The sequence below is a fragment of the Onychomys torridus genome, chromosome 4 (assembly GCF_903995425.1).
Source record: "Onychomys torridus chromosome 4, mOncTor1.1, whole genome shotgun sequence".
NCBI classification, from domain to species: Eukaryota; Metazoa; Chordata; class Mammalia; order Rodentia; family Cricetidae; genus Onychomys; species Onychomys torridus.
In genome coordinates this window covers 101,482,555-101,495,596 of record NC_050446.1, presented here as the reverse complement: position 1 = coordinate 101,495,596, position 13,042 = coordinate 101,482,555, and the positions used below count along the sequence as shown (strand labels likewise).

Genomic DNA, 13,042 nt, shown 5'->3' with positions numbered 1-13,042 from the left:
ATCTTCCCCATCGAGTGATGCTGATTTTACGGGTCCCTAACCACACCTCCTTTTTCACTTTGCATAGACAGAGAGAAGTGAATTGGCTTTTCCCAGTAAGTTCCTAGCTCTGTCTCCACGTCTTTCCACCCGCTTTCTCATTAAGTATATATTGTCCAGGAAGGAACGTGGTGACGGTGGCAGCAGGCACTTCAGCCTTGTGCCACCGCACGAAGCAGAGTACTGTGAGAGGGTAGCCACAGATGCTCTGCTGGCCCTTCAAAGGGAGACGCCCTGGGGACAGAAGGTGTGTGCCCTTAGGGAGGGCCTCAGCGCGGCTGAGCCTCTGCCCCGGGCCCCGCCCCGTGGCTTTGGGCAAGGGGTGGAGCTTGCCGGGGCGGAACCCCTGAGGCGGGAACCGCTGTGGATTGCTGGAGTTCTCCCCCGCCAGCACCGCGTGGTAGTCACAGCCGTCCACAGACTTTGGACTGTCCGAGACATGGTCTGTACCCAGAAAGAGCGCGTCGAGACCACGCGTGCGGTCGGTGCCGGCTATGAACTGGCAGCGCCGTGCACGCCCGGAAGAAGGCAGGGGTGTCCAGGCCGCGCTGTGTCTTTAAGAATGCTCTCTTGCTCTTAACAGAGACCGTGAGTAAGGTGGCCCCTAATTCCAAGAGAAACCCTTAATCTGGGTCTTTAATTGGGTCAGGAGAGATGGGTGAGATTGCACTGTCTGAGCGTGGAATTTGGGGAAGTTACTAATGGCAGAGGGGGCTCCACTTTTGAGGCAGAGCCCGCGCGGCTCTGGTATTGAACAGGGCTCATGGAGAGAGCAGATGGGCTCAGCTCCAAAGCGGGCAGAGACCCTCACCTGAACTCGATATCCATGGTGCACTGCCCTTCGTGACTCCGGGAGCCCAGTAGCTGGTGAATTGGTGGGGGTGAAGGCCGGAAGTTTCAGGCTTCAGTGGTTGGGTGGGGAGGGCCAGGGAATCTCTGCTACTGTCTGTCGGTTGGATCTTGGCCACTGAGTTCTGCACTTTCCTGGGCTGAGAAGTGCAGCTGCCTCAGAACCACATTGCAGTACTCAAGGAGCTGGCAGCCCAGTGCCTGTCTGGCTCCTACAGGGCACAGTGGTGAGGCTAAGTGGTCAAATGACACCGGGTAGGGTTGTGAAGTCACAGAGGAAGTGGGATGCTGCAGCTGGGCACTGAGGCTGGCTACCCGAGGATGGGGAAGATATTGTCCAGACCGATTCTGTGTTTTCTGCTTGTGGAAGGGAGCCTCTGGGACTGGCAGGGCATATCTGGTGCCCAAGGTGGACTGATGAGTCGGGTGAGGCCACCCTACTGTAAGGGTCCCCCTTCCCCATCTTATACTGGAATAAAAACAGCCTCATGCCAACCCTCTGGCAGCCTAAATTCACCCACAGTATGTGGAAGGAAAGCAGTTGGCTCAGGGTATGCCCTGCCATCTCCACTTCCCTTCCCTAAACCTCTTCCGAGGCAGCCTGCCCTTGCTCCATCAAAAGCCAGCTCTGTGCACCTTGTTCCTCTTGAGCAGTTGGTATCCAGGATTTGAGGTACCAGGGCTCTGGGGACTATGGGCTGGAAAACAGATGTGCCCGGCAAGTCACCACTGACCCCCATCCTCCTACTTCTCCAGATGCAGAGGCCTCCATGGCTGTGATAAGCCTGCTGTTCTTAGCAGTGATGTATGTTGTTCACCACCCCCTGATGGTCAGTGACCGGATGGACCTGGACACACTAGCCAGGAGTCGGCAGCTGGAGAAGCGAATGAGCGAGGAGATGCGGCAGTTAGAAATAGAGTTTGAAGAGAGACGGCGAGCCGCTGAGCAGAAGCAGAAAGCAGAGAACTTCTGGAGAGGAGACACATCCAGTGATCAGTTAGTGCTGGGGAAGAAGGACATGGGATGGCCATTCCAGGCCAATGACCAAGATGGGGGGCCTCTGGGCTGGATGCTGGGAAACATGTGGAACACGGGCCTCTTTTGCCTTTTTCTCATCTTTGAGCTTCTGCGACAGAACATGCAGCATGAACCGGCCTTCGACTCCAGCAGTGAGGAGGAAGAGGAAGAAATCCGTGTTGTACCTGTCACCTCTTACACCTGGTTCTCTGATCTCCCCTCCCAGGAAGCCCTGGAATCCTTTTACAAACATTATATCCAGAATGCCATCCGTGACCTGTCCTGCACCTGTGAGTTTGTGGAGAGCTTTGTGGATGATCTCATTGAGGCCTGTCGGGTGCTCAGCCGCCGGGAGGCTCACCCACAGTTGGAGGACTGCCTGGGCATTGGCGCTGCCTTTGAGAAGTGGGGGACCCTCCATGAGACCCAGAAGTTTGATGTCCTGGTGCCCATTGTCCCTCCGCAGGGCACTATGTTTGTCTTGGAGATGAGAGATCCGGCCCTGGGCCGGCGCTGTGGCTCTGTGAAGGTGGACTCTGAATGCATCTGCAAACATGAGAAGGTCCTGGGGGATGTGCTGTGTCTGGTGCACCACCACAGGGAACACTCAGCCATCCTGAACACGTGTACTAGCACCATCAAGGCAGCTCTCTGCACTGGCTCGCACCTGGACGTGTGTAAGACTGTGCAGTGGTTCCGTAACATGGTGAGCAATGCCTGGGCCCTCGTGGCCCACAAATACGACTTTAAGCTCACTCTCCCACCGTCTACCACCACCTGCAAGCTCAGGTTGGATTACCGCTCAGGCCGCTTTATATTGATCAGTTTGGTTCTTGGGGTGCAACGGGAAGATACCTTGGTCTACCTGGTGAGTCAGGCCCCTGGGCAAGAACAGCTCACCAGTGTGGACTGGCCTGAGTCCTTTGCAGCTTGTGAACACTTGTTTCTGAAGCTGGTGGGGCGCTTTGCCCCTGAGAACACCTGCCACCTCAAGTGCCTGCAGATCATTTTGAGTCTGCAGGACCACCAGACGTTACCCCCGGGAGCGTCCCGCCCTGTCCTCACCCCCTACCATTTCAAAACAGCCCTCATGCACTTGTTGCTCCGACTGCCCCTAACAGACTGGCAGCACAACATGCTCTCTCAGCGGCTCCAGGACCTTCTCTGGTTCTTAGGCCGAGGCCTCCAGCAAAGGTCTCTCCATCACTTCCTCATTGGTAACACCTTCCTGCCCCTGACCATACCAATCCCTAAGACATTTCGGAATGCTGAGCCTGTCAATCTTTTCCAGCACCTGGTGCTAAATCCAGTGGCACACACACAGGCAGTGGAGGAATTCCACAACCTTTTGGCCCAGGTGAAAACACTGCCCTGCCCCCCACTGGCTGGAGGACTTTAAAGGAAAGGCCATTAAAAAAAAAAAAAAAAAAGGTAGAAGGTATTTCTGATTCTTCAGGCTGCAAAGAGTTTATTTCTCACATACCAGAGGTGTATGTGACCTTTACCTTGCTCACAGGCTGCAGCCGGGGGGGGGGGGGGGCGATGATGATGATGATGATGATGATGATGATGTTTTAGTCTCCTGACTTCTTTTTGTGTCTTGCTCCATGCTCTCTTTGAAATGGCTTGTTGCAGTTAGCTTGATTCCCACCCACCCAAACTGATGCATTCTACTCTCCTCCCTTGATTGATAGCCACAGTCCCTACTTCAGGATGTAAGTTTTCATAGCTTAACTAGTTGGGAAAATAAACAAGGTATGTCTTTTTTTTTTTAAGGCAGGGTCTCTCTCTACATAGTCCTGGCTGCCCTGGAACTCGATCTGTAGATCAGGCTGGTCTTGAACTTGGAGATATGCCTGTCTTTGCCTCCCAAGTGCAGGGATTAAAGGTGAGCACCACCACCACCCTGACTTTTTCTTTTCTTCTTTCTTTTTTTTCCCCCTGAGACAGAGTTTCTCTGTGTAACAGCTCTGGCTGTCTTGGAACTTGCTTTGCAGATCAGGCTGACCTCCAACTCACAGAGATTCGCCTGCCTCTGTCTCCCTATTTTCATACAAATTTATAGCTGTTTTTATGTATCTGAGAAAAGCCCTAGAACTACCCAAATATTTGTTAGTTTTGATTCCTAAGTATTAAGTTAGTGGTGACCCCTCCCATAATTGAGAGGACATGAGCACCGCCCGATGCCCTTTCCAGTGCCTGAAAGCAGTATTAGAAAGCTCTGCTGCTGTCTCTCCATGGGCTCTGAGAGGAGCACTTTGTTTCTGAGAGAGCTGCCGTGTACGCTCTTCTAGTGATGACTTTCTATTCTCCCTTCAAAGATGACAAAGAGACGACTTGAACTTTGTGGTTTTGAAAAGAGGGGTCACCACAGTCTAGGCCTGTTGCCAGGGCTGGACAGGAAGGTCGTGAAGCAGTCCAGCTCTGAGAGGCCTGATTCTAGAGACTGATTGGTGTGTTTTCCCTTGTTCCAAACCTTCAGCATCTTGAAGAGTCTTAAGAAATAGTATGGGTGTGGTTGTTTTGAAACATCAAGGCTGTTCTGTACCCAACACTGCCAGGAAATCTGCTGGGAAGGAGACCCTGGCCCTCCCTCTGACTTGCCCTCTGCCATTGGTGAAGGAAAAGGTTATCACATGCTAGCCTTTGGGGCATCTGCTGAGGAATCCACACGCTCCCTACCCCAGAAAAAATAAAGCATTCTAGAAACTGATGTCAGTCAATATTTGAAATTCTTGCTACATAGAGATAAGTAATATGCTCCCATGTTACCTGCTTTCCAGGTAAGAGGATGCGGTGATGGCTCTGTGCAGGTGGGATTTCTGTTTTTCAAATGTTCATGTACTTTGTAGAAAACTATCTGCTTCTATCTTAACTCCACTAAAAAATAGAGGCTGTTTTCTGTATGAATTAGAACCTGTTCACTAACAACATTCGTACATACCTTTCCCAAGAAGTTCTTCCTCTGGCAGCTCTAGCTGCTGTATCCTGGTGTTTCTCGGTGCACCTTAAAACAGTGGTTTGCCCTGTGGTTTCCAGTGGCATGGCCAATGGCCGGGAAAGAATAACCCATAAAGTAAAGGAGCATCTAAGTTATTAACTTCCAGGGTACCTAAGCCCAGATCTCAACCAAAGTCAAAGCTCTTGTCACTACAAACAGCATGCTCTAGGAGACTGCGGGGCAGCCAGAAGATGGTGGTATGATTGCTAGGTCTGCAGGGCTGTTTCATCGAACAGCCAAGACGGAAAACGTGAAATTATGAGCGGGAGAAGACCACAAAGGGAATAGTCAGCAAAGCTTGGGTGGGGCAGAAGGTACAAGAGTGTACAGGGTGTGTGTGTGGAGTGAGTAATGGGAAGAACAGACCTGTTGTGCACTGGGAATATTCTTAACAATGAAATGGGGAACCTCTCCAGATAGGAAGCTAAACTTGATTGTGATACCGAACCTGGCAAGCTCCCAGGATGCAGCACCCGTTCCAGGGATGGGAATAGTTAGAGTTCACTGAGCATTGTAGACACTGTTGTTTTTGTTAGGAATTCACTCGGTGCTCATATTGTAGCCCCATCACATCGGTTCTTTATTGTACATAGGAAGAAACTGAGGTAGAGGGTGCACAATTTTCCTATGGCCGCATACCTAGTAAGTGGCTGCACCTGGAATAAAGTACCTGCCCTAGCAACCTTGCCTGTGGGCTTTGGAATGAAACAAGATTAACCGGTCCAATAGCTCTGAAAAGCAAAATGCATCATATTGGTTTTGAGATCAGGACAGTATGTTATTGTTTGAGAGTTCAAAAATTAATTGTTCATAGCCCAGGGTTTAGGAAATGAGGAATTTCATATTGCACACAAAAATTAAAAGCATTTGCTCAGAGGCCAAAAAGAATGTAAAGCAATTTCCTTTTTTTTTTTTCTTTTCCCTTCAGTTTTTCGATCCAGGGTTTCTTTGTGTGGCCCTAGTTGTGCTGGAACTGACTCTGCTTCTAAAGGCGGGGTTGGATTTGAACTCAGAGATCCACCTGCCTCTGCCTCCACCCCAGGAGTGCTGGGATTAAAGGCCTGCTCCCCCGCATGGCCAAGATATCGAAAAGCCCTTTCAACAGCGATCCCTTTTGCTCTCAGTAACTTGATGGTTTAAATCAGAAACTGTTATGGTAAAAGCCAACTTTTGGCTGAAAAATTAGCAAATTTGTAGCCAAAGGTTGCTTGTTTAGCCAATCGGTAACTATTGTTCCTCACCCAGACTAAGGTGGTGTCTCTTGGATTTTAAGGAAGTAGAATGTGGTGGAGTACAATCCGTGTTCTGGCAGCCTATCAGTGGGGAAGGGGCCGGCCACTTCTGTACAGAGGAATTGAGTTTCACATGCCTCTGATAGCAATGATAAATCACTTAATCTTTTGGCACACTCAATAGCCTGAACTCCAAAACAAAGGCAGCATTCATAGTACATGTGAAAAGACCTGCCTGCCCTGGGCATGCCTGGCCTCTAGACACTGGGTATGGAGCTGGCACAGGGCCAAGCAGTCAGCCTAGGATGCTCATTATTGCCCCCAGAATAGCCTCCAGCCTTGTCCAGTGGGTCACAAGCATCTTTCATCTGTCAGAGATTCCTACCCAGTTCTTCAGGGACCCCAATTCAGAGCCACCTGTTACTCCTCCAGTGCTTGTTGATCTTAGTTTGAACATCAAAGCCTCCAATAAGAAGCCTCCAGTATCCCAGAAGGCTTTCCTGGGGAACTGGCAGGAACCTGACTGGAGCTAACTGGAGGGAGATGAAGATGCAGAGAATTCTAGGTAGAAGAGAGCTTGTGTGCCAAGGAATTGTGGTAGAAGCAGGCAGGAGGAAGGCAAGTCTGAAAAAAGGCCTAGGGGTGGAGGGAGGGAGGCGAGAGGATTAAAATGAGGCTGAAGAGCCTATGGGGGCGGGGTGGGGCAAACCCTGTAGGCCCTGGTAGGCCCCTTTGGAAGTTCCCAGAACAAAGGAACCTTTGAAAGGGTTTCAGACTTTCTGGGAGGAAGTGGTAGCAGCTGAGCGGGGATGAGATGAAGTTTACACTTGGCAAACACTATTGTAGACTCAGTGGGAAGTGGGTGACATGGATGGAAAGGTGAGCAGCCTGCAGAGGTTTTTCAGAGGCAAAAAGCTCAGTAATGGATAAGGTGGGGAGCATCTAGTCCTGGGTGCTGATGTGCAGTTCCTGGGTGGCTGACAGTAGCATTTAGGAAGGTGAGGAAGACTGTAATCTTTTCTTTCCATAGTTCCACTGTCCTGGGGTATCCATGCTCAGAAATGGGTTTAAGCTCAGAGAAAGCCTTTGTTAGTCTGCCAGTTACTACACTGGGTGTTCGGGATTCTATCTAGTATGGCCCCAAGCCTTTCTCAGGGTGAGCTTTGAGCACAAAAATCATGTCCTGGGTTGACACACTTCAGTTAACAAGAACAGTTAGCCAGAAGCAGAACTACAGAAGCCAAAATGCAAGGTACATTAGTACATTTAGAGATTTTCTCAGAGTTACGGACTTTGATGAATTAGATCTTTGTTTTCATTTCGGCTGGTGGTTGTAGAATATTATTTTAACATTATTACATTTGTTTGTGCTGTGGAACATTTGTTTAATGATACAAAGAGGTGTTGTATTCCATTATGTTGCATTTGTTTAACTCTGTGAAGCTGTGTAACTTTGCCTTTCTAAAACACCTAATGGTCTAGTAAAGAGCTGAATGGCCAATAGTGAGGCAGGAGAAAGGATAGGATAGGCAGGACTGGTAGGTAGAGAGAATAAATAGAAGGAGAAATGTGGAAGAAGAAAGAGCAAGAGAACAAAGAGAGGAGGACGCCAGGGACCAGCCACACAGCCAGCCATGGAGTAAGAGTGAAAGTAAGATATACATAAGAAAAAGAAAAAGAAAAAGCCCAGAGGCAAAAGGCAGGTGAGATAATTTAAAGTTTTTTTTTTTTTAAAATACTGTCTAGAAACAAGCCAAGCTAAAGCCAGACATTTGTAAGTAAGAATAAGACACTGTGTGATGTATTTGGGAGCTGGGTGAAGGGACCCCCAAAAAGTAAAAAAACAACCAACAACAGGTGGTGCTGTCTACATGCTGAGTTTTATAGCCTGGATGGCAATTTCATCCTGGAATCAGTTGTGCTAAGGTCTGGGGCCATGTTACACCACTCTGCCTCATCCTACAGTGTTTCTGGGAGAACAAGTTCATGCAAAAGCAAAGTAGTTTTAAAAGGTAGCTTTTGGGGCTGGAGAGATGGTTCATTGGTTTAGAGCATGTGTTGCTCTTGTAGAAGAACTAGGTTAGATTCCTAGAACCCACATGGTGGCTCACAAACATCTGTAACTCCAGTTCCAGGGGATTTGACACCCTCTTCTAACCTCAGGCACCAGCTGTGCATGTAGTGAATGAGAGACCCAGGCCTTGGCAGAATTGCAGGCATAGCAAAGAGGCCTGAGCAGGAAGTCCCCCTACTCCTGACCTCCTGACTGCCTCTGACCTTTTGCCGTAACTACAGATGGAACCATGAACTCTTCACTCCACAGGGAAGGACCAATCAGAGGTGGCGACTGCCTGACCTTTTTCCTAGCTAACACCCCACTCCATAGGGAAAGGCCAATCAGAAGCTGTGAACACTTCATCCCATAGGGAAGAGCCAATCAGGAGCCATGAACAAATCACCCCCCCAATAGGAAGGGCCAATCAGAAGTGGACAAACAACTCTGAGTGCTGAGGTTACAATGTTGCAATTCCCTAGACCCAAGAGAACCAATCAGCTCAGCCCAGATACCCTTACCAGGGTTGGAGCCAATCCCAGTCTTGGAATTCCCCAACACCCCCCCCCCCCACCCTACTCTCCCATCTCCCCACCCCTCATCTAGCCACTACAAAAGCCCTTGCCCAGTGCTGCTTGAGGTCTCTCCTACTCGGCTGCTTTGTCAGCTGGATGGAGAGGCCTGAGTTAACTCGTATTAAAAATTCTTTGTTTTTGCATCAGATTCGGTCTCTTGGTGATCCTTTGGGGATCTGGACTTTGGGCACAACATTTGGGTGCTCATCTGGGATCCCCAAGCCCACCATGATGACCTTCTGCTGAGTCTTCAGGGGCCAGCAACCTTTCTGAATTGCCTGGACAGACTGTATTCTGTTTCTGATTGGTGGAACTCCTTCTGTAAAGTCTTTATAAGATCTAGGCAGATGTGCTGAAAAGATCACAGGCTGGGAGACGGGAGGGGGGGATGGGATGGGATGCCCTGGTACCTTTGCAGAGACTGAGTGGGTTGCAACTGCAAACCGTTAATTTGGAGTCTCACTTTCGGATCTGTACAAGGCCATTTGGTTTGTCTGTCGTATGTGCATCTTTGGTTGTGTTTGTTCTGTTTCTGTGGCTGGAACATCCTGAAATAATGGGCCAAAAGTCCAGCCGTCCTCCTACCCCACTGAGCCTCTTCCTTGACCATCTTAAAGATTTCAGGGACCGTGGCCGACAAGATGGATGGGAACACCTGGAGGCTGGCCAACTCCAGAACCTCTGTCAATGGGAGTGGCCATCCTTTCAGACTTAACTGGCCCATGAAACACACTTTTAACCTATGTCTCATTAGCAGACACCCGGGACACCCTGACCAGGTTCCCTACATTAATATCTGGGAGGACCTGGTTGTGAACCCCCCACCCCTCACCCCCCTCCCCACCTTGGCTGAAGCCATTACTCATAACCGACTTGGGGATCTTCAACAGTGTTTGCCTTGGGAGTTGGAGACGCCAAGAACTCCCCCAAGGATCCCAAGCCCTCGGCCCCCCGATTCTAGAGGGGGGACTAGAGTAGGATCTCCTATCCTCACCCCCACCATATCTCCTTCAGCGCCCCCCCCCCCAGTGCAACCCCAGGACCAGATGCTCAGGAGGAGGCTGAGCCCATCCCGAGTCTCCCTCACACCCATGGGAGAGTGCCCCGGGAAGCTACCGCCTGTGAGCCGGACTCCACTGCTCTCCCCTTTGTGTGATAGGCCTGCCTGATGATGATCAGGGCAATGGGGTTTATCAGAACTGGCCCTTTGCCACTGCTGACTTGTATAATTGGAAAACTGAGAACCCCCCTTCTCTGATAACCCCAAGGGTCTTATTAACCTGTTAGATTCTGTCAGCTTCACTCATCAGCCTACATGTGATGACTCCAGCAGCTCCTTCCCACCCTTTTCACTACAGAAGAAAAGGGGTGCGTTATTACTGAGGCCTGGAAGCTGGTTCCAGGAGATGATGTGTGCCCCATGGCCAACCAGGCCCAGATTGACGCAAGCTTCCCCTTGACCCGCCCCCAATGGAATTTCAGTTCTCCAGAAGGTAGGGAGGCCTGAAGGTCCACTGCCAGGTTCTAATGAGGGGTCTCCAGGTGGCTGCTAAGCACCCAACTAATGTGGCTAAAATGTATAGTGTTGAGCAGGAGGTTAATGAATCACCATCAGCTAACCTTGAGAGACTGATTAATGGAGACTTTTAGGGCTTACTCTCCCATGGACCCGGGGGCGGCTGAGCATAGGTCAGCAGCAATCCTAGCTGTCGTCAACCAAGCAGCAGCAGATGACGGTTTAGCCGGTAAGTCGGGGGATGACTTGACGGGGGGTGGGGGGGGTGGGGGGTGGGGGGGTGGGGGGTGGGGGGTAGCAAATGAGATGCAAGCCAGACTAAGGATGGAGGAAAATGAAAGACAGGAGAGGTTTCGGGCAATAGAGAGGGAAGCCAGAGCGGCTTCAGACGAAAACCAGGCTCGCAACATGGTTTGGAAGCTACTGGCAGCATGGGCTGCAGACCCAGAAGAAAAGCAAAGATGACGACACCGCCTGACCCGGAACAAGGTAAGGCGCCCCGGAAGAGCAACAGCCAAAGCTGCAAAAAGACCAGTGTGCCTAATGCAAGGAAGTTGGGCATTGGGCCAAGGAATGCCCCAGAAAGAGGAACTAAACAACCCTGTCACGCACTGGAGGCGGAAGCAGGGGAAGAAGGTGACTTAGAAATAAGGTATTAAAGCTGCGCCTTCATGGACTCATACAGGATAAAGGTCTGAGGATGTGAAGCTTGAGTAAGCACCAAGAATAACTTAGGTTCTGAGTGTCTGAGAAAGTGTTGTCTGAGGATATGAAAAGTTCTTAAAGTGTAAGAAAGTGATTGATTTATTTATGTATTTATTTGGGTTTTCAAGACAGGGTATCTCTGTTGTTTTTGGTGACTGTCCTGGATCATGCTCTGTAGACCAGGCTGGCCTCGAACTCACGGAGATCTGCCTGGCTCTGCCTCCCAAGTGCTGAGATTAAAGGTGTGTGCCACCACTGCCTGGCTAAGAAAGTGTTTTAAGTGAAAGTTCTGAAGGTATGAGAAAGTGACTGAGGGGAACGGGGTTTGGACCCCCTCCCCAAACCTAGGGCATTTCTACACTTGGAGGGGAAGCCTGTCCAGCTTATGTTTGGTGACAGCCCCTTCCCCCCAGGTCCCATTTTAAAGAAAAAGCTTGAGTACTGGGGCTACAGGCATGGACCAATACTACTCATGGACTACCTGAATACAGGTGGACACTGGGGTGGGCTGAGTATCCCACTCTTTCCTGACCATGCCTAATTGTCTGTACCCCATTTTGAGGCCATTGCCTTGCTAATCAAAGATGCGGACTGCCAGAATCCAACTCTGGACAAGGGCAGGGTCTGAAGATGGGTGGATGCAAGAGCGGTGATGGAGGAAATACTTCTCAGTTCCGTTTTAGGGGAGAGGGACAGAGAAGAAGCATACAGGAGTCATCCCCAGTGGGACAGGTCCCAGCAGAGGATGTAAGGAGTTGAGGGAAGGAAGTGAGGCAGGCCATGGTGGTCAGGAGAATCTTGCAGCCTGGCTGACATGTGTTTCACTTCCTTTGCTCATCTGTTAGTCATCACTAATAAACTATGACAGAACAGAGTTGTCATTTCAAATCATTTTCCCTCAAGTTTTGACATCATTAATAAACAGTTATCATTCTTACTCATTAACCCCATAACCCAATTTTTGAGAATCTAAGAGCATATGACAGCCTGTTCTCAGACTGGTAGCTTTGGTTGCTTCAAGGACACTAGATCAAAACAAAATCTTCAAGCTACCCTGGACATTTTGCCAAGTCTCAAGCAGTGTGTCATTAACTCTTAACGGTCAGAGTGCCCAAGAAAAATACTCAGGCCAAAGCTGCTACAGTTATTATTCAAATTCTGGCATAATACAATGTTCATATCTTTATAGAATTTGTCTATATGTCTAATCCTGGCATTCTGTTATTCCTTGGTCATATGACATTATAGTGGCTCTGCAAGAGCTAACTTCTAAGAGAGGGAGGTCCTGACACCTCATTCTTTTACCATCTTTCCACTCCATATTTGCTCATCAATTTGTCTCTATGTAGGGCAGAGTAGTATGTCACGTAATTGAGTGTACAGTGAAAGAGGCTTATACTCTGAACAGTGGCCAGCTCCTCTAGCACACTGAATCTTTTTTTTTTTTTTTTTTTTTTTTTTTTGGTTTTTCGAGACAGGGTTTCTCTGTGTAGCTTTGCGCCTTTCCTGGATCTCGCTCTGTAGACCAGGCTGGCCTCGAACTCACAGAGATCCACCTGGCTCTGCCTCCCGAGTGCTGGGATTAAAGGCATGCGCCACCACCGCCCGGCTAGCCCACTGAATCTTGTTGACCTTTTTAAGTTTACTTTGTTTTGAATAGCTTGTTCCTGTGTAAATACAGGGACAGATGTTTCAAGAATATCTCATAGCCTCATGAAGAGACCTCTGGCTTCTTTATGTGTCACAACCTCCAAGGCATAAGGAAGACCTTCAAGTAGATAAAGATGTCTCCCTAAAAGTGGGAGGAATTGTATGTTCAGGACTTTCCTGGGGAAGATTAGAAGCAGCATTCCTGGGAGAAGGCATAAATGATTCATAAGGAATTTTCTATCAATCCAATATCCTCAAATTGTACAAATATTAAAAGTACCCCAAGGATGCAACAGGTAGAGATGAAAACCAAAGGTGGCATGGCAGCCATCATGTGACCCAGCTCTGCTGGATCTTTGTCAAGCAGCTGTGCTGGGTTTATGACTTCTGCCATTCCATCCAGA

General features: G+C 49.4%; 1 protein-coding gene across 3 annotated transcripts; it reads left to right on the top strand.

Moving 5' to 3' along the window:
* Positions 1 to 390: 390 nt before the first annotated feature.
* Positions 391 to 3,365, top strand: Itpripl1 (ITPRIP like 1). Of its 3 annotated transcripts, XM_036185083.1 has the most exons (3): positions 391 to 627; positions 1,645 to 1,885; positions 2,133 to 2,468. In XM_036185083.1, the coding sequence occupies exons 2-3, from the start codon at positions 1,659 to 1,661 to the stop codon at positions 2,395 to 2,397; spliced, it is 492 nt and encodes a 163-aa protein (XP_036040976.1). In that variant the 5' UTR covers positions 391 to 627; positions 1,645 to 1,658; the 3' UTR covers positions 2,398 to 2,468. The 3 variants fall into 3 exon arrangements, with proteins under 3 accessions (XP_036040976.1, XP_036040974.1, XP_036040975.1); XM_036185081.1 differs by having other exon boundaries at positions 1,645 to 3,365; XM_036185082.1 differs by having other exon boundaries at positions 554 to 631; positions 1,645 to 3,365.
* Positions 3,366 to 13,042: the final 9,677 nt, after the last annotated feature.